The sequence below is a fragment of the Rutilus rutilus genome, assembly GCF_951802725.1.
Source record: "Rutilus rutilus genome assembly, chromosome: 10".
Lineage (NCBI taxonomy): Eukaryota > Metazoa > Chordata > Actinopteri > Cypriniformes > Leuciscidae > Rutilus > Rutilus rutilus.
The window spans coordinates 3651516-3673384 of NC_140215.1; the positions used below are offsets into that span (position 1 = coordinate 3651516).

The 21869-nt window shown below is 34.8% G+C and overlaps 2 protein-coding genes across 2 annotated transcripts; both read right to left on the reverse strand.

Moving 5' to 3' along the window:
* gcgb (glucagon b) lies at nucleotides 1–1853 on the reverse strand. The gene is made up of 4 exons (XM_084422465.1): nucleotides 1769–1853; nucleotides 1571–1676; nucleotides 980–1135; nucleotides 1–234 (listed from the first exon to the last, which is right to left on the reverse strand). The coding sequence occupies exons 2-4, from the start codon at nucleotides 1669–1671 to the stop codon at nucleotides 114–116; spliced, it is 378 nt and encodes a 125-aa protein (XP_084278591.1). The 5' UTR covers nucleotides 1672–1676; nucleotides 1769–1853; the 3' UTR covers nucleotides 1–113.
* A 1709-nt stretch (nucleotides 1854–3562) lies between these two features.
* On the reverse strand, nucleotides 3563–20293 carry fap (fibroblast activation protein, alpha). Its single transcript, XM_084421692.1, has 26 exons — nucleotides 19968–20293; nucleotides 19714–19798; nucleotides 18188–18280; nucleotides 17995–18089; nucleotides 17758–17832; nucleotides 17601–17653; nucleotides 17243–17315; nucleotides 16538–16658; nucleotides 16289–16443; nucleotides 15322–15419; nucleotides 14623–14752; nucleotides 12032–12070; nucleotides 11835–11933; nucleotides 11531–11601; nucleotides 11396–11449; nucleotides 10088–10215; nucleotides 9919–9969; nucleotides 9714–9815; nucleotides 9569–9638; nucleotides 6856–7050; nucleotides 6539–6593; nucleotides 5756–5855; nucleotides 5622–5680; nucleotides 5464–5536; nucleotides 4198–4271; nucleotides 3563–4112 (listed from the first exon to the last, which is right to left on the reverse strand). Exons 1-26 carry the CDS (start codon nucleotides 19968–19970, stop codon nucleotides 4011–4013), a joined length of 2253 nt encoding a protein of 750 aa, XP_084277818.1. The 5' UTR covers nucleotides 19971–20293; the 3' UTR covers nucleotides 3563–4010.
* Nucleotides 20294–21869: the final 1576 nt, after the last annotated feature.

Here is a 21869-nt window from a genome sequence, read left to right on the forward strand (position 1 = left end):
TTCATTTGAAGAAAGATTTATTTGCATGATTCGATGGAACTGACAGCACTAGTCATTATAAAACAGAGTATCGGAGAATATCACAGTTACGCAGGGTAGTGTGTGGAGAATCCTCACTCGCGTCGCCCTCTCCCTGTTTTCAGCCAGGACACGAACTCTTTTGCCGCCTGGTCCTGCAGGTAGGAGCTGACATCACTGGTGTACGTGCCGTCTGCGTGGCGTCGTGTGGGGACTCTGGGGGAGAACGCATGTTTAGTTAGAAAGGCTGATATTCTTTGTAATAAACTATATACATGTATACCTCTGTTTTTTTAGAGTAAAGACATTTATAATGTTACAAAATATTTCAATTTCAAATAAATGCTGAAAAAACGTTATATTCATCAAAGAATCCTGTAAAAAATGAATCAATGTTTCCATAAAAAATATGAAGCTGTTTTCAACATTGATATCTGTAGGATCAATGTGACACTGAAGACTGGAGTAATGAATTCAGCTTTGATCACAGGAATACATTACATTTTGCAATATATTCAAATAAAAAATCAGTTATTTTAAATTGGAATAATATTTCACAATTTTACTGTATTTTTGATTAAATAAATGCTGCCTTGGTGAGCATAAGGGACTTCTTTCAAAAACATTCTTTTTTTACCAAGTCAAAACTTTTTGAATGATAGTGTAAATTTACTCATTTAAATTATCAACTTTTGTTAATTTTATTTTAAATACAAAGTTTTTTTTTTGTTTTTTTTATCTGTATTCACGTTATGTGGGAATTACTTGAAATGAATTTCCAATGAGTGAAAAACATATTTTTCTATTTTCATAATTACATTTCATAATTTTATTCATGCAACTTCTCTTACACGACGATTGACATGTCATGTAAAAAATAAATAATTATAATTATAATAGTTCAAGATGGATATGGTTGGATGTTTTTTTATATATATTTTGAAAGACCTTCTAAACTTACCCGCTCCTTTTGGAGTTCATTAACCACTGAACGAAGTCTTGTGCTCTCCTGGTCTCCAGGTATTTACTGTAATCGTTTGAGAACGTGCCTTCTGAATGTCTCTTCATGTTGTTTACTTCTCTTGGGTCATTAAATAGTGCTTCCTCAGACATAAAGCTGAAAAATCAACGTCATATAGGTCATTCTCCAAAAAGAAAACCCCATCGAGAGCACGCCTGGGTCACATTTCACCCCAAAATCAAAAAAGAAAGGAAAAATGCATTCATTTTGACATAGAAATGTTTTGCGTTATGAAATAATTTTTATGACAGTTAAACACATTTCACATAAAATGTTTTCTGCCATGTAATAGTCTGTGAAGCTATAAAATTGCACATTTCACAGTAAAATTTGAAATATTTTATGACATGTAATTGTCATAAAAAAAAAAAAAAAACATAAAAATATGCTTGATTTTCTTTAAGTCCCATAGAGTTCCTTTTTTATTTTGAGGTTAAATGTGTCCCAGTTTGTGTTTGATTGTAAAGGGAACAATCAAAAACTTCCGAGGCCATTAAAAAATGAAATAATACATAATTTAGTTGCTCTAACCTGGTGTTTTCTTCCGTGTCTTGTATGGGAATCTGCAGGCTGCTCTGGATCAAGATGAGAAGTAAAAGTCCAATGAAGGCGTAGTAGATCCTTACCATCATCTTACCTGAGGACACAGACCATACAGCGACTCAGTAAAGCGTTCATGCATTCTACCTGTAAAGATATAGTACAGTGCCAAAGAGTTCTCAGACTCACCTTGATTTTTGTTGGGTCGTCACGGAGAAATATACTCAATGTTGTCTCGCTGATTTCACCTTCCTGGCTCCCAGTGCGATTTCACAGTCCCAGCCTGATGTTCTGAGTCTTATATAGTGATGCCCAGGTGGCATGATACACACACACACGCACACACACACACGCACACACACACACACACACACACACACACACACACTTATTAGTTTCAATCCATTAATCTCAATGCATCAGTGTATTTGCACTGTGAACCTGTTTTAAAAAGAGACGGGGGAAATGGTCAAAAAGTCACTTTAGGGGAAAATCAAACATGATTTTGTCCTGTTAAAAACAGGGAAGAGCAAATAATTGCACAAGTACTTTCAGGATGAGAAACATTCAGGAAGTGATGTTTGTGCTCTGCAAAGCTTTCTTTCTTTTTGTGAGAAAACAATTGATATATTCTGTCACGATTTCAGGGACTTTTACACTATATTCTTTTTTTTCTTTTTCTTTTTAGGAAGGAAATGGGTATCCTAAAATAAGTTTCCTATTTGATACTTCCAAACAGACAGTATTTGGACATTTAAGGCATACTTATAAATATTAAATCAAAATTGCTGCAAGATCTTTTCTCAGTAACCTCACTTTTCTTAATCTTTTTTGTGTCTATAAACGTTTAGGTTTTAAAAATTATATATCGTGAACTTTAACTATGTAGAATATATGTCAGTTCTCTTCCGTTGTCATTTGCATCAAATTTATATTTATTTATGCATTGATTATAGAAATGTTTATCATAAACTGAGGCTGCATGTCTTTATTTTTTAAATGCTTCCCAAATTCTTTAGATTGGATCAAGTGTTAGTTACCGTAATGCCTCAGTCTCACAAAGATCAATTACATTTAACTCTATTTATTTTTTATCTTATTCCCTGAGGATTCTTAACAGAACGAATAGTAACATTGATGCTTTTGTAGTAGTTACAACAACTCTGATCATGCTTTGGTCTGTTTGAAAGCATAATCGGTGGTGCAAAAAAGTAGTTGGACACACAAGAGTGGTTTAGGTGTGAAAACCTGGAAAAAATAAATGAAATGGAAATATTGATTTGATTTGAGGAGACGGTGAAGAGACAACATCAGCATTATGCTGGAAACAGGTTTCCTACTGGAGCTGTGCCTCAGATAGAATATATTTGACCTCCGAATGATCAGAAATTAATTCCAGAGATCAACCATAAATTATGGTTGAATAATCACAACCAAAAATATCACAGAAAACTGATTTTAAAATCTTAAACTCATAGTTTTTAAGCTGTGCGGTGTTAAACTGTGACGTGAGTTGTCTTATCAGTCTGCGCATTATTAAATAAATGAAAGTCAAATCAATATTTTGTCTAATTATTTGTTGAAAAGCCCTGTAAAAAGCATCACTTGACGTCCTGATTGGCTGACTGTACATTATTCCACAATGTTAATGTCCCTTGATTTATGTGGGTTTCAGCTGATGCATCTATAACATCAGTGATGTTAAATTCAGAAACCTTTTAAAGGATATTATCTGAGCTCTTGGGCAACGTCCATATGGCATACATTTTAATAGTTAAACCAGCAGGTGGCACTGTTCACATACCATGATATAGACTACTATTATGTATAAGCTACCCAGTCAAATGTTTGAAAGAAGTGTCAAAAAAACAATTACATGAAACCGAGATAGTTTCATGAGAAACAAATTCAGTCCAAACTTTGGCAGTGTCTAATATGTAAAATAGATCAAATGAAATTAAGCATCCAGACACAGAATTCCTTCACACAGAAATATTTTTTTAATTTTGTTCAGATTTCAGGATATATGAAACACGAGTCAGAAGACTAAGGCATCCAAATCCAGAATGTTTCAGTTGATCAGGTTTCTAACAGACATGCTCAAATCACACATAGAAGTCAGTGCATAAACACAAGCGCATAAACTCTATAGATTCCACAATCAATGTGTACATGTAGAAATATGAAACATGACAAAAGTCTGTCATATAAACTACATTCATTTTACTTTATGTTGGTAAAGTGAGTTACCATCACAGCGATACAAAAACAACAGCTAATAAAAATATCACGTTAAGCAATATAAAAATAACAATACAAAATCAACATAAGATGTTCTATATACAGACTAACATGTAAAGCATCTGTCATCAACAGTGTTTTGTCAATGGAAGAGGAACATTTTTTGTTTACATAACGCATCAATGCCCGTTTATTTGTTCTCAGCGAAGCAGTTCTGCAGAAAATGGTTCAAGTGTGTGTAGAGATGGTAACGTGCTTTGCCTGACAGACTGTGATCCTTATCGGTGTACCACTAAAAAAAAGGGTTACATCGTTTTAGAGAAAGCAAGACATGTCAGAGCTCGATAAAATGTTTTTCACCTTTCATTAATACTCACCATTGCTTCAAAGTCTACTTGATTTTCCACCAGGGCCTTGGAAATTTGAGCAGCCTGCTGAAAGTGGACGTTGTCTGGAGTAGTGAAGTCAAAACAGCAAGAAAACATGTCAAGAAAATGATTTTTTGTTTCAGAAAAAGAGGTACAAAAGCTGTCACTGGGGCAGAACTCCTTTCAAAATTGGTGCCACCCTAATGACAGCTTTTGTACCTTTTTTTTTCTTCTTTTTTTAAGTCAGGCCACTAGGTTTTATATCAGTCAATCTATCAGATTCTTAAAGGGATGGTTCGGAGTAGAATCAACCTAGGGTCCTTTGCACCATGACCTCGAGCCAAACACCCCCCCAGAAGCCTTTTTCCCCTTGGTTGAACATTATTAAAGTTAGAGCTTATTTAGAGATATCAGCCGGATGGTTTAGTGCAGGCGCTAATGGATCCAAGGCTGTATCTCGTAAATTACCCCACTAATAATGCCCAGAATGGCACCAAACTTCTACAGTAGTACAAATAGGTTCTGTACTGATAAAACGAGGCATTGGAAAGTTTGTAAGTACATCAGGAGTTTATTTAAATAACACTTGCCTGACGGCTCATGCTACCGCTAACCCGGACGTCGAAGTCACTTCAGTGAGTTGGGAAAAGCACGTTAAAGTCCTGGCAGAAAGCGATGCATAAGGATGTAGTGTAACGATGAATTATTATTTTTTCCGAAGTGTTGACAACTTAGTGTTAACTAATAATTGTTATAAACTGGTACTACCAACAAAATATTAGTGCATTCCTGGAACTGGGCGTCGTTACACTACATCCTTATGCATCGCTTTCTGCCAGGACTTTTACGTGCTTTTCCCAAACCAATGAAGTGACGTCGACGTGCGGGTTAGCGATAGCATAAACCATCAGGCAAGTGTTATTTAAATAAACTCCTGATGTACTTACAAACTTTCCAATGCCTCGTTTTATGAGTACAGAACCTATTTGTACTAGAAGTTTGGTGCCATTCTGGGCATTATTAGTGGGGTAATTTACCAGATACAGCCTTGGATCCATTAGCGCCTGCACTAAGCTATCCGGCTGATATCTCTAAATAAGCTCTAACTTAAATAATGTTCAACCAAGGGAAAAAAGGCTTCTGGGAGGGTGTTTGGCTCGAGGTCATGGTGCAAAGGACCCTAGGTTGATTTTACTCCAAACCATCCCTTTAATACAGATTTATAAACTTTTCATTGCTGTTTGTCTATTCTTGGGTTTAGATCAAATTGTTTACCGTCTGCAGTGCCGTGCACCAACATGTATTGACCCGACTTGAAATTTTTTGCCCTGTCGGTCACTGTTGAATTCTGCGAATAAGCAAATCAACCACATATATGAGCTATTGATCACTGTTCATAAACTTTGCACGTGTTTTCTTACAGATTAACTTACTTGATATCTTTCCAAGTTATCCTCGGGGCGATGCATGTATCTCTCTGTATATACAGCGTCTGTGAAGAACGCAGCGTGTGAGTTAAGTCTGCTAAATTGTTTGTGGTCTATATCATAAATCAGAAAATCCGTACCATAATACTCCCACTTTGCAACAGGAGCCACAGCGATTCCACATTTGAACAGTCCACTTCCTGATCCCAGAACCATGGACGTCACATAGCCGCCATATGACTGAGCAAGACAGACGTTTCATAATTAGTAAAATTAGTCAAAACAGTAAAATTGTGAAATATTGTTACAATTTAAAATAAATAACTTTTTATTTAAACATTTTAAAATGTAATTTATTCCTGTGATCAAAGCTGAATTTTCAGCATCATTACTCCAGTCTTCAGTGTCACATGATCCTTCAGAAATCATTCTCATATGATGCTTTGCTGCTCAAGAAATATTTCTGATTATTATCAATGATGAAAACAGTTTTGCGGCTTCATATTTTTGTTGAAACTGTGATACACTACCATTCAAAAGTTAGGGGTAAAAGTAAGCTTTAAAAAAAGAAAAAGAAATTAATAATTTTAGTCTGCAAGGGTGCATTAAATTGATCAAAAGTGACAGTTAAGTCAAAAAAAAATTTTTTCAAAGAATATTGAAAAAAATATTAGTTTCCACAGAAATATTAAGCTGCAAATTGAAACATTGTCAACATTGATAACATTTATTTGAATAGGTAATATTTCACTATTTTTACTGTATTTTTGATCACATAAGATGCAGCCTTGGTGAGCAGAAGAGACTTTATAATTTAAAAAGAGAATTATTCCAAACATTAGACTGGTAGTCAAAACCTCGTATATAATCGTATTTCAAATCTCTTCTGTGGTTTGTCTTGTAAATGAAAGCATTGCACTTACCCAACCCCACATTGCAATTCTGTCTTTGTCAATGAAACCCATTTCAATGAATTTTCTGCAATTAAACACAAATTCACAAGAAAAGCAATTATGAAGATCTTCCAAAACAAAATGACTACATTGGTAGAATACATCTTTTGTAGAAGGTAGTTTGTCTCTTAAGTTGCTTTCAGTCAACTCAGTGTTTGACCTCGCTCAACCTCATTTGACACATGCTCCGTGACACTTCGACTCGTATCTCTCATCCATCTGTGAGTTACATCAGGCTAAATGATTCTCGTCATCACGAGCGTGTGCACATCGTTCCCTCGCCTCACCTCACGGCCGAGATCTGATCTTCCACCTCATACGTCCCCAGTCGCTCGTAGATGGCGTGCATTATCTCATCGCCCTGGAAACCGCTTCCCCTGCCGTCGAAGCTGGCGATGAGCACCTTCTCCGTGCTGCACAGGTACGTGGCCCACTCCAGTCGAAACACGTAATCTATGTTCTGGCTGGCTGGCCCGCCGTACCTTTAACGTGACCGCGAAAAAAAAAAGTTATATTAGAGAAATACTAAAAACATCATATCATGAATCAAGAATTTGTATTTATTTATTTATTTTTATAATGGAATAAAACTTTCTTTAAAGGATTAGTTCACTTTCAAAAAAAAAAATTTCTGATAATTTACTCACCTCCGATGTCATCCAAGATTCAGTCGAAAAGAAATTAAGGTTTTTGACGAAAACATTCCAGGATTTTTCTACACAGAATGGACTTCAATGGCAACCAACTATACCAATGTTCAAAGAAGGTCCAAATGTCCGTCTCAGTGCAGCTTCAAAGTCTCGACACGATCCCAGTCGAGAAATAAGGGTCTTATCTCGCGAAACGATCGGTCATTTAAAAAAATAAATAATATATATATATATATATATATATATATATACTTTTTAACCACAAATGCCCGTCTTGTACCATCTCTGAGATGCGCCACGCATTGCGTCATCACGTTGGAAAGGTCACGAAAAAAATAAAAATAATAATTATAATAAATTAAAACAAAGATGTCAGACGATTTTGAAGTTGGAAGAGAAAATGAGATTACATTTTTTGCCCTTCCCTCCTTTTTGAACCGGAGTACACAGACAAATAACTTAGACAGATGACGTGACGCATGACCTTTCCAACGTGATGACGTAATGCGTGGCGCATCTCAGAGATGGTACATGACGAGCATTTGTGGTTAAAAAGTGTGTATGTATGTATATATATATATATACTATATATACACTATAAACTGTACTATATACATAGTACATACAACTGTACTATGTACATATACATAAATGTACTATATACATATATATATATATATATACACTATAAGTGTGTATATATATATGTATTTATACCATATATATATGTATCTATATCTATATATATATATATATCTATATCTATATATATCTATATATATCTATATCTATATATATCTATATCTATATATATATATATATATATATATAATATATGAAGAGTTCAGATGCAAAAGCCTCTAAGTGCCATCTGAAATTTTCTTCTAGAATGATGATTTTTATCAAGCTCGTATATTTAAGTTCAGTAATTTCACTTAAATGACAATTAATAGGTAATCTTCATTGCCATTTAAGTGAAATTATTGAATTTAAATATACGAGCTTGATAAAAATGATCATTCTAGAAGAAAATTTCAGATGGCATTTAGAGGCTTTTGCATCTGAACTCTTCATATATATATATATATATATATATATATATATATATATATATATTTTTTTTTTAAATTTATTTATTTTTTTATTTTTTTATTTTTTTTAGAAAATGACCGATCGTTTCGCGAGATAAGACCCTTATTTCTCGACTGGGATCGTGTCGAGACTTTGAAGCTGCATTGAGACGGACATTTGGACCTTCTTTGAACATTGGTATAGTTGGTTGCCATTGAAGTCAATTCTGTGTAGAAAAATCCTGGAATGTTTTCCTCAAAAACCTTAATTTATTTTCGACTGAAGAGAGAAAGACATGGATATCTTGGATGACATTGGGGTGAGTAAATTATCAGCCACATTTTTTTTTTGAAAGTGAACCAAGTTTACTTCAGCTAAAATTGTTTTAAACAGCATTTTGCTCATTTTGTAATTATGTATCAGATGACCCTACACCTGTGAAGAGATGCACAACTGCCAAAATGTCTGTATATTGTTATCATTATGATCTCAAATCACAATAGTTGCTTTAATGAGCTAAATTAATACATGATGTTAGCTAACGGCATGATTTGTATTATCTTAGAACTGTACATTTCTGACATATGGACATAACTTGGACTCAGTCATCTCTGATTACTCAAAATTGTAATGTAGAAACGTGTATTTTCTGTAAAGCTGCTTTGAAACGATATGTTTTGTGAAAAGTGCTATACAAATAAATGTGAATTGAATTATGCATGCGGCTTTTATGAGCTCATTTTAATTAAGAGACTACTGTACAATGCATTACATACTCTACCGTTTAAAAAAAAAGAAAGAAACTAATGCTTTTATTCAGCAAGGATGAAATAAATTGACCAAAATTGATTGTAAAGTCTTCTACGTTACAAAAAAAACCTATTTTAAATATATGCTGCTTGACATTATTAAGCATCTGTTTCCACGTTATTAAGCAGCACAATATTGATAATAAAAATAAATGTCTCTTTAGCAGCAAATCATCATATTAGAATGATTTCTGAAGGATCATGTGAAGCTGAAGACTGGAGTAATGATGCTGAAAATCCAGCTTTGATCACAGGAATAAATTACATTTGAACAACATATATTCAAATAGAAAAGTTATTTTAAACTAATATATATATATATTTTTTTTTTTTTTTACAAATTATTAAATAAATAGAAGTGAATAAAAGAAGGAAAAAAAAAACTTACAGAGCAAAAACCGTTTGAAAGGTAATGTTATAGAAAAGAAAACAAATGGCCATTTATAGGTTCAGTTAAGTATGTAACTCACACTTGAATTAAAAGAGGGTACTTTTTGGACGAGTCAAAATTTGGTGGGAACATCATCTGATACCAGAGGTCTGGAGAGAGAGAAACAACAAAAACATGATACTAATCCAATTTTCCTGGAATATTAAAAAAAATACTGCACATACTGAATCCTGCGATCTTCATTGTGGCACGTTTGATGGTTGGCATCAGAAGCTCAGTAGTCAGAATTTTTTCCAGTTTCTTATTGTCCTCAAGGACCTGAATCTCTAATCCCCAAAAATACAATTTATATCAGAAATGTTATATCAACTATTTCTTTATTTAGCTCCTGCTGTAAAGGGGTTGGATTGAAGCGATGCTAGCACAAACCTTTAGCAGGCGCTCTGTTGTCCATCAGTGTAAACAGCGGAAGCCCTGGTCCTGTGAAACCAGCAGCACACAGTTACCTCTCTCAGTCACCTCAGATCAACCACGGTATCGTTCAGGGCTTTGTTTTGAGGGAATCGCACAGGCGTGCAGTAAAAGCGTGTTCACTAACCGTAGCAGTCCATGCGGAAGTAAGAGGCGTTCAGGCTGAAGTAAGCCGAGTTATACTGACACCTGTCCTGGTACAGTGAACAGGTGACGCACTCGGGGACAGAATGGCCATTGTTGCTTATAGAAATCCTGAGGAAACATTTCACAGTGACAATGAGGGAAGGGAAACCATTAGAAAATTCGGAATAAATTACTTCTAGTAGTTTGTGTACACTATTTCTGTTTTTTTCACTGTGTTGTGTGGCCTTGTGCTTTTGAATTGGCTATAATATACAGAATATATATATAAATATTTTCTATATGCCATCTGAAATTTTCTTCTAGAATGATCATTTTTATCAAGCTTGTATATTTAAGTTCAGTAATTTCACTTAAATGACAATTAATAGGTAATTTTCATTGCCATTTAAGGGAAATTACTGAACTTAAATATACAAGCTTGATAAAAATGATCATTCTAGAAGAAAATTTCAGATGGCACTTAGAGACTTTTACATCTGAACTCTTCATATATATATATATATATATATATTCATGTATATATTCATGTATAACTTGATGAAAGGTTTTGATCCACTTCAAATTTTGGCTACTGTATATATACATATAAAATATTTTTAGTATAAATAACTTTAATGCATTAATAAATATAATGAACATATAATTATTTTTGTTAATGTATATCATTTTTCTCATATTTCTTCATTCAGAAACTTGTACCTCAATGCACTTTTTCCTAAACCTATCCTTTGCATTTAGTTTGTTTTTCAGGCATGTTGTCTGTGCCACATCTCTGCAGAAAGTGTCAAGCATTCTTTGATTGACACATTTAAAAAATGATTTTTCATCTTCTCGGTTCTCATGCATGCGTCGTGTTGCTCTCGTGAACTCACTCTGAGGCCCACACAGAAGGAAAATGAATAGTTGAATAAAGTCGTTATTTTTGTTTTGTTTTTGCGCATAAAAAGTATTCTCGTCGCTTGATAAACTTGAGCCACTGTAGTCACTTGGACTATTTTAACAATGTCTTCTTTACTAAGGCTGGAAGATGAAGTTACCTAGAAGCCTATGGAGGAGTGAGACAGCTCTGATTTAATCAAAAATATCTTAATTTGTGTTCTGAAGATGAACGAAAGTCTAATCTACAACTAACGAATTCATCCTTCATTATACAATTATTGTAATGGAATTGGTTGTGAATAATTGGTTCTTGAGTGGCACGAGAGTGTTGTGATACCATTGCTGAAGTATAGCAAAACAAATGACTATTTTAATATTTGAAATATTGTGGAAACAAAGGTATTTTTACTTGTAAAGGTTTCTCTGTCCAGGTCTTCCCATGTGTTCATTACTCACGTAGTATCTGTGGAAAGAGCAGATTTTAGATGTGTGCAGGAAAGACACATGAGAAGCTTGTGACAAAACATACGCATTTCATACGCACATGGAATCTTTGGTTACTTTTGAGATGTATATCACTTCCCATTTGCCTGAGGTGATGGGTGTTGCGGTTTCCTGCAAAGAAAACAACACAGTTGGCAGACCGACAACTTGATAAGCTTGTACTTCAGTGTTTCTTTGGGTTTCTTTGTTTTAACGGTTATAGCACATTATAACCTGTAATACAATGTAAAGACATCTGAAATTTGGGGATTTTATAATGTTTTTCAATGGAGTTCAAAGTCATGATCCAAAACAACCAGCTCTGAGATTTTATATATATATATAAAAAAAAGGACATTACTTACAGCATTCACATAGTGGAGATGTTTATAACCGTTGACATTGCTCATAACTTTGTAAAAACTCTTGTTATTTGCAGCAAAGTAAGGAGCTGAAGGAAAGTACTGTGAGGGGAAACACAGACCATTAAGGTTTCATGGCAGCATCTTTAGTTTAAATCAGGACTATCTGAAGATTTTATGTGATTGCTGCATGAACTCACCCGTCCAACCCATCCAGTTTTGCTTTTTTGCTCAAATTTCTGTACAAAAAGAAAGAAAAAAATAATCTTTATTTAAATCCCACTATTCAAATTTTTTTTGGCCAGTTCTCAAAGTTTATTAAATATCTGCATATGTAAACCTGGTCAGTTGACGATACACGTGTGTGCGCATTTTCTTTCACTTAAGGTTGAGTTCACAGCACTTTTCTATGTATGACGTGTGTGTCATTATTGACATGAATTTTTTATGAATAATGAAAAATCTATTTGTTTCTTCCATAGGGCTTTTATTTAAAAGCCATTTAATTAATTTGTCTATTTTGCAACATTTATTCAAGTAAGAGTGTAATTTGCTGCCTTATTATATATCAAAAAAGTGAAAATAGGAATGAATGCAGTTCATGTTTTCACTGTTGTTGCTAAAAGAAAGTGGTGAGAATTTCTTTTCATAGTAATATTTAAAAAGTATTACTTCATCCATTTTTGAACCCAAAGTCAAATGTGCCAAAGACTCCAACAATACTGATTGGCAAAAAAAAAAAAAAAAAGATTGTTCAACTTCAACCCCAAATCCAGAAAATTTGGGACATTTTGTAAAAAAAAAAATTTAAAATCAAGAATCTGATTTGTTAATTCTCTTTTAACCTTTATTTAACTGACAAAAGTAAAAAGAAGAACTTCCAATGTTTTCACTGGCCAAATTAATTGTGTTTTGTAAATATAAACACATTTTGATTTTGATGACTGCAACACACTCCAAAAAAGTTGGGACAGAGACAAAATAAAAGTAAAAAGATTATAGAATATCCAAGTTAAACTATTTTGAAACTGTCCACAATTAGCAGGTGACCTGGTAATAATAATAATAATAATAATAAACTTTATTACAGACTCACAGGTCCAAATAAAAACAAGACAGTACACACAATACAATAAAAAGGAGACAACTATACCAATGCTTCCATAACTTGGACTTATACCGTGTAGTGCTAAACTTGATGCTGGTCAATGCCATAATTATGTAATTCTCTGAGTTATTCAGCCGACATATAAATTTGTACATAACATTTCTCAATGTGGCTTGCGGTGTATTAACACCTGCAGCCACAAACATCTCACTGGCACTACACCAGCGTGGTCTTCTCAGCAGAATTCTCAGTGCATCATTGTAAGCTACCTGGAGTTTATGCAAGCTAGCTTTGCTGAAACTAGACCACAAGTGTGCATTGTGAAGAGGAGTGCAGTATGCTCTAAACAAAGCAACTTTCACTCTATCTGTGCACCCACCAAACTTGCGAGCCAAACTATTCGCCTGAGCATATAAAGAACGGCATTGCCTGTAAACGTCAAGGTCATCCTTCAACTGGTCTGTAATGAGATGCCCAAGATACTTGTATTTGCTCAAAACTCTCAAGGTATTACCTGCCAATTTAAAAGGAGGAAACATTAATAGATGAGTGTATCGTCATAATAGTACCATCCACCAAAGGCTCAGTCTTTGCAAGCAAAGATGTGTCATGGCTCACCACTTTAAGCCAAATTCCATGAGAGAATTGTCAAACAATTAAAAAATCACATTTCTAAATGCAAGATTACAAAGAACTTAGGTCTTTCACCCATCTACCATACATCATATTCTGAAAAGATTCAGGGAATCCGGATACATCTCAGTCCGTGTCGGGCAAGGCAGACCTCTGTTGAATGTGCGTGACCTTTGAGCCCTCAGATGGCATTGCATGAGAAACCATCATGCTATTCCGTTAAATACAGCCACATGTACTCAGGAGTACTTTAGAAAACCATTTTCATTTAACACAGTCTGACGCTGCATCAAGAAATGCAACTTTAATCACTGTTGCACAAGGAGAAAGCGATACATCTGTTAAATGCAGAGATGCCGCTGAGTTCTGTGGGCCCGAGCTCATCTCAGACGGTCCAAAACACAGTGGAAATGTGTGCTGTGGTCAGATGAGTCCACGTTTCAGCTTGTTTTTGGGGAAAAATGGACATTGAGTTCTCAGCCCCAAAGACGAAAGGGACCAACCAGACTTTCATCAGCAACAGGTGCAAATGCAAACATCTGTCCGAGGGGGCACATGCTACAACAGTGTGTTTCGATGACACTCTACACCTGCAGTCCAGATCTTTCTCCTATTGAAAATGTACTCTATGGCCCATCATAAAAAGGAGACTCAGACTGATGACCACAAACTGTTGAGCAGCTGTCTTGTATTAAGCGAGATTGAGCAAAAATTCCACTTGCAAAACTGCAACAATTAGTATCCTCAATTCCCAAACATATAAAAAGTGTAATTAAAAGGAATGTGATGTGACACAGTGGTAAACATGCCTCTGTCCCAACTATTTTGGAGTGTGTTGCAGCCATCAAAATCAAAATTTGTTTACATTCACAAAGTACAGTTAAGTTGGTCATCTTTTCTTTATACTTTTGTCAGTTAAAGAGCATTAACAAATCTCAGATTCTTGTCCCAACTTTTCTGGAAATGGGGTTGTATTACAATTTCTTTGATTGGCCAGACCAAAATAACAAGAGAATCACTGCCTCGGGCAATTGCAATGTTGATTCTCACCGAGCTTTCTTTCCAGTTGGTGCCGTCGTAGTCGTAGATCTGCAGAAGGACTCGGTCCTGTCGGCGTGGCAGCCATTGAACAGCCAGTCGCTCGTCCGTGACCCACGTGACCGTGCTCAGATAGTGATCGCTGGGAAAAGAGTAGAATAAAAATGACGTTATGCTGAACTCTAATGCTGTGAAAGCGTATGTTTCAGGCTGTGGCGAGCAGGGCGGGGCCGAGAGCCGTGGGAACGGAACGAGGCCGGTAGCGCGAATGATAATGAGTTTTCGAGTCTCAAGGAGGAGCTCCGGAAGGATAAAAGGAGGAGTGACGACAGAGCAAGACTAGAGAGGACAAGGCCTGGATTTGCCAATGTAGCAAAGTTTGTTGAAAAGAGAAGAAAGCAGCAAACTTTCAACATTAACTTTAATATTACAATAAATAAACACTACAAAATGAAAGTAAATGGGCTGCCCCTCACTGACGACTACCGCATAAAACCTTATTAAGCAAGCACAACAACATAAAGTCCAGGCCTGGTTCTCTCTCATCCTTCACTGTCGTCACCCGTGAGACTCGAGACCGGTGTGGCGTTGGTGACGCTCATTAGCACTCGCACCACTGAGCCATTCCCAAGGCTCTCGACTCCGCACCGCCCTGCTTGCCATAGAGGCTTTGTGTGAAAATGTGAAACTAGAAACATAAGAGGGACACACCCTGATCCGACAGATTTCGGTACCACCACTTCTGATTGTTTGGATGGATTTTCGACGTCAATTACAAACAGCCTTGCTCTGGGAATAACACTGCCTGCCTTTGTAAGCAGAACAACAGTTTAGTAGCAAAATTAGACTTTGAATGAAACTGTAATACAAGAACTGCAGATACAGTATCTATTCCATGCAGTTTTTAATGCTACATTTTATCATGAAAGATAAAGATTCTTTAATGGTATCGATGGTTCCATGAAGAACCTTTGCTAACACTTTATAATAACGTTCAGTTTTAAGTCATTTATAAGTGGTTAGTTAATGATGAACTAATCATTTACAAAACATTCATAAATGATTAGCACGTGATATACTAACATTTTATGTATGTTTTGTAAATTCTGTTACAAGTCATTTACAAGTGATTAGTAAATGATTAACTAATCATCATGAAACATGACTGCAATAGCATATCACTTGCTAATCATTTATGAATGTTTTGTAAATGATTAGTTCATCATTATCTAACCACTTATAAATGACTTACAATGAACGTTATTATAACGTTCCGGTAAAATTCATGGAAACTTTCCATTCCACAAAAGGTTCTTTATAGTGGAAAAAGGTTTGTTAGATTTAAAAATAAATAAAAATCTTCTCACTAATTAAGTGTGACTGTTTCACTTTGTAAGTGTATTCATTTTTAACAAAAACATAATATTGAGTTATAAAAAATATTTTTGTATGTCCAGTTATTTTTCTTGCTGGCTACAGACTTTGAATTTAAACTTTCTAAAAGTCTGGCTATGGTAAGGAAGAATACTTTGACACATATAATACAAGTTTCTTATTCTAAATGATGACGGGTGGATTTGTAGTAGTCTGTAGATTATAAAGGAAAATAGAAAAACCTGTTCATACAAACAGTCATGAAATAAAATCTCGAAAATCTACGAAACGTTCAGATATTTACTTTTGGGTAGGGGATAACTACTGTGGTAGGGTACTGGTCATTTCCATACAATGAGTATTCAATGTTGTGAACTCCAGTGTCATTAATTTGCAGATAAGCCAGATATTTCCCCTGCGGAGACCACCAAATGGCTTCGTTTGAGGCAAAAACCTCCTCTATTGAGCAAGAAAAGATGCAGATGGATTAACAGGAATGAATGAATGCATAGACATAAGGATGTCTGTGTGTGAGTGCATTAGATGACGTTACCTTCATAGACCCAGTCTGGTACTCCATTGAGAATTTCATTGACTTTTCCATTACGTGTGACTTGTACGGCCTCAGCAGTGGCAGTCGTTTTGAGGTAAATATTATAATCCCAGACGTAAGCCTGTGGACGATGTATGGTCATTAGCACTGACGATATCAAAACAATAGAGCTCAACCGGTATGTTTCGATTCCCAACATAAAACAACATTTCGTTCAGAATATAGAGTGCAACAGTTATGTTTTATATTCTACTCATTGGGTCTGAAAGTAAAAATACCATTAGTTTTCTCTATAGATAAACAGATTTTTAACAGTAATGTATAAACTTTGAGACAAATCTACCATAAACTCAGAATTTAAGTGATGGTATTGCATATTTTAAATATTTAATCTGGAACCAGTTGAGCTTCTGTTTGTTCACTGATCAATGTTTATATGTGAATAAAAGCCTAAATTCAATGTTTATTTCTCATAAGAACAAAAAAAAAAACAATATACAGTAAAAAATAATACAATTTGATTTTGAAAGTATTAAAAACAAATAATAAGAAAAGCTGCTGGAATTTCCGATGTGCTCAAAATTTGCTTTGTGATGGTGAAAACCCAGACAAATCCTGGTTTTCTTTTGGAATTCTTGGACATTACAGCCTTCCAATAATGTAATATAATAATTTTTTTTGTCAGTGTTACTGTTTGTAACTCACCAGTTTGTTTCCTGTTGGCGCACAAACTAAGAGCTGTGTAACAGGTGGAATCTGAAACTTGGAGAAAAATTCCCTGAATCCAACAGAAAACAAGACGCGTCACAGTGAATATACATCACCAATTGTTGGAAGTAATATATTTAAACAATTATACTAATTAGTTTTCAGTGAGATAAAAAAAATATCAGAGATTAGACTACAGTATATAGGTGAGCTTGAAATATACTGTTAAAAACTGTTGAAATGTTCAAGCAATCACAATTTCAAAAGTTTTCCATATATTGTCCTATATTTTGACAACCCTAACGTAATACTAAGTGAATAATTTACAAAGCTGCAGCAAATAATCTTTACTCACTGAGACTCCATGTTGTAGATATGGTAGGAGGCAGTGAAGGAGTGCCGCCATTGCTGTTGAAGCATTTCAAGTGTGTGTTAGATGTCAGCAAGAATCACTTATGAACAATATTAATGTTTGTGTGTTATGAAGTGGCAATTTTTTTTTGGTAAGTTACCTTTGAGTAATTGCTCTCAAAGATGACAAATTTTCTATCTGCGGACACTATGTAATCTGTGCCATCCACCTGGGCCTGTAAATCAGAAGTGGAATTTACATGTGTGTTAAACATAACATATATTCTGGAAGTGCTTTACAACATTAAACAATATCAGAGACTTTATAATGTGAATTTATGAAGGAGGACGACTGTAAAGAGTCATTCAAACACTCAAATAAATGTGAGGCAACCTACAAATGTTGAGTTGCTCAGGTATATTGAGCTTTCCTTCGTTTCAGCGTTGTGCAAGTAAATATGGCCTTCATTGGTTTTGTGGAGGTATTCATTGTCTGTTGGAAAATGAGACATTGAGTGTGTGTGTCAGGGTGATGTAGAGGTCATCACAAAAAAAAACACGGACCATGTGAAGCGCCCTCAGGTGTCGTACCTGATATCCAACGGAGACTGTACGTTTTATACCTGATGGTATCATTGTAAAAGTCATTAAAAGAATAAGTTCTCTTTAATCCAGAATCATCTCCTGAGGACACAGAGAAGGAAAACAGTATAAGTTTCAGCCTTCAAATAAAAAAATATATATTTCAGGTTATGACATTCCCACAATTTCTTTGGTTTTCACATGGGGGCGCTACAGGTATTTTTTAATGAAACATAAAACAAGAAACAACCATATAGTTTGGAAACATTGCTATTTTTAATGTTTTTGAGAAGTTTCTTATGCTCATCAAGCCTGAATTGATTTGATCAAAAGTACAGAAAAAACTGTAATATTGTGAAATATGATTACAATTTAAAATAATGGTTTTCTATTTTAATATACATTGAAATATAATTTAATTCTGTGATTGAAGACTGGTGTAATGATGCTGAAAATTCAGCTTTAAGTGTCACATGATCCTTCAGAAATCATTCTAATATGCTGATTTGTTATCAATATTGGAAACGGTTGTGCTTTGGAACCTGTGATACTTTTTTTTCAGGATTCATTGATGAATAAAAAGTTAAAGAAAAGCATTTATTTAAAATGGAAATCTTTTGTAACTATATATACTACTGTTCAAATGTTTGGGGCCAGTCATTTTTCTTTTCAACTTCTTTTTTTAATGAAATTAATACTTTTATTCAGCAAGGATGTGTTAAAATGATTTTAAAAAAGTGATAGTAAAGAGTTATATTGTTAGAAAATATTTCTATTTTGAATAAATGCTGGGTTTTTATTTTTTTATTTTTTTACTTTATTTATCAATGAATCCTGAAAAAAGTATCACAAGTTCCAAAAAAATATTAAGCAGCTCAACTATTTCCAACTTTGATAATAAATCTGCATATAAGAATGATTTCAGAAGGGTCATGTGACACTGAAGTTGCATCACAGAAATAAATAACATTTTAATGTATATTCAAATAAATAAATAAAAACATATTTTTAAATTGTAATAATATTTCACAATGTTACTGTTTTTTTCTGTAGCTTTGATCAAATAAATACAGGCTTGAAGAGCACTTTAAAAAACATGAAAAATAGTAATGTTTCTAAACTTTACGTAACAATTATGTAACATAAACAAACGGTAGGCTATATATATATATATATATATATATATATATATATATATATATAATACATACACACACACACATAGCCTACACACACAGACAGTAGCTACCGGTCAAAAGTCTGGAAACATTACTATTTGATCATAACTACAGAAAAAAACAGTAACATTGCCCTTCGAAAATTACCTTAAAGACAAACGTTTGTCATTTAACCGTACATGACTATAATCTTACAGGAATACCAAGGTGAAGAAATGGTTAACTCTATCTCTTCCCCATTACACGGTGGACATGTGCCCTAGGTAGGAGGTAGACTATACATGCTTTTAAGTGTTTTTTCTATTGATTGTTTCAAATGGAAGCAGAGGAAGATGAAGAAGAGTGCACTCGACTCACTGTTCATGTAAATTGCCGTGGGAATGACGATGAGCGTGATGACGACAACCGCCCCGATCAGCGCCACACACACCTTATTACAACCCTGAAGGTGAAGAGAAACACCTCACATACACTCATTCAGGTCAAAATCACAATATCACACAAGTTGCGTTTAAACTGACACACCTAACTTTTTTTAACCCAAGTAACTTTTTGTGCAAAACACCCCAATCCTGAGGAAAACAACGCGTAGTGTAGTGTAACTTACTGACCATAATTACGCAGGAACTTTTAAAAAGCGCATCCAATCTCCAGGAATCCGCGTTCGCCGAATGATTCTGTCCTTAAACGGATCGTTAAACACTTCGTCCGCGTTAGTGCAGCGTTGGACAGACTGCTGCGCTTTATTCCATCCGATTGCAATTTTCCAGGTTAAAAATGTACTTCCTCCGATGCATCATTGAGTCTGGAGTGAGGGAACGGTGGCAAAACTTCCTCAGAATCAGCATTCCGCACAACTTTCCATCGGAGTGCGTTCAGGACGTGTTGCTTCTCTCCGCGAGCGCGCGCTTATAACACACTGCAGTGTTACAGCACTGACGCTTTGACTATCGAGATCTGCACAACTTCTGCATCGACTGCGAGAGATAGAGAGACTAATTAAAACAGACTTACTTTCATTAAATGAAAAACGTTTTTTTTTTTTTTAAATAAGAAAAAATAAATAAGTGTTTTATTAAATACCGTGGGGTCTGAGGTCACTAGTGAAGATGCTTCATTGCATCATTTTTATAAAGTAATATTTTCATTACAACTGAGAAATCTTGTTTTTCTTTTCTTTTTTTAATGACAGCGTGAGCTTGAGCTGGGATGAACTCAAAGTTTGTGCAAAACCTCATAATCATGTTCTTCAGCACCAAAGAGCATCTTGAGCTTCAATGCAAGCAAGAACATCCAACCGTCTGTACAAAGAGTCGTATGATCATATTTGATCAGTCACCTAGATAGCCTATAGTGCCGAATGATAAATATTTCTGCTTCATTTTAACTTTCAGTGTAGTGTTAGAATTTTGGACTACTGTGCATATTTAGTTTAGAGCATGCATGTTTCATGGTGAATGGATTTGTAATGCAGTTGTCAAAATGTGCACGCAATTTTCTACAAAATGTTACATAACAATATGCATGCAGCCATAACAATGAACAATTCTCCCAGACACCTGCATAATAAAAGTTCCTGGCACTGTATGTTTATTTAGTTTTTATTGAGGACATTATTAGTCAAAAGTTTGCACACACTTGATGCATTTAAATGCTAAAAACTATAACATAAACATAAAATTACATAAAAAGAAACCAAATGCAATTCTATTTTGTATCTTTACATTAACAATGTAATGTTTTATTTATAAAACCACGTAAAATAATAACTAAAGGCAGCCCTTACAGAAAAAAACATGTGAACTTCACATTTGCATGTAAAAACATGTTAAAAGCACATGTGAAATATGTGGAAAACATGTGATAACGTGAAATTCATGTGGTTTTTCTGTAAGGGAGTAACAATTTTAACTAGGGTGACCACCTGCTAATAAGCCCAAGTATGTTTGTTTCTGGTATGTTTCTGAGGGACAATGTGGGACACTGCCTGGCGCGGCGGTGCCCCACTGGCAGACTCACTGATAGTGGTTTACCCATTTCTAGCACATACCACCTTACATGGTATTAATAATGCCCTAATTGTTGATGTATGCTCATGAATAGGCCAACCACCAATGTGTATTTTTTTCTAAATAAAGACTCATAATATTTTGAACATTCAATGAATTGACAGACTATTTAATTTTATTTATTTTTCATTACAATTTATTTACTTTAAATAAATTATAATATAAAATTATAGGATTAACAGGAATTGTAGTTCCATCAAGCTCAGTAAACACTGGTCACAGACACGAAGATGTAGGCTAGCCTACCTTTAATTTCTCCAAGCTGATTGCTCACTAAAACGGCCCAGTCATCATGTTTGCCGCTGTTTGGTTTTCACACACAAAACAGTATTTTTTCCCGCCATTTTGTTCATTCAGACTGTTTAGTGAACTCGCACAAAAACAAGAGGTGGGATTCATGGCGTGAACAAATCATATACCATCATTTCCAAACATAGCGCAATG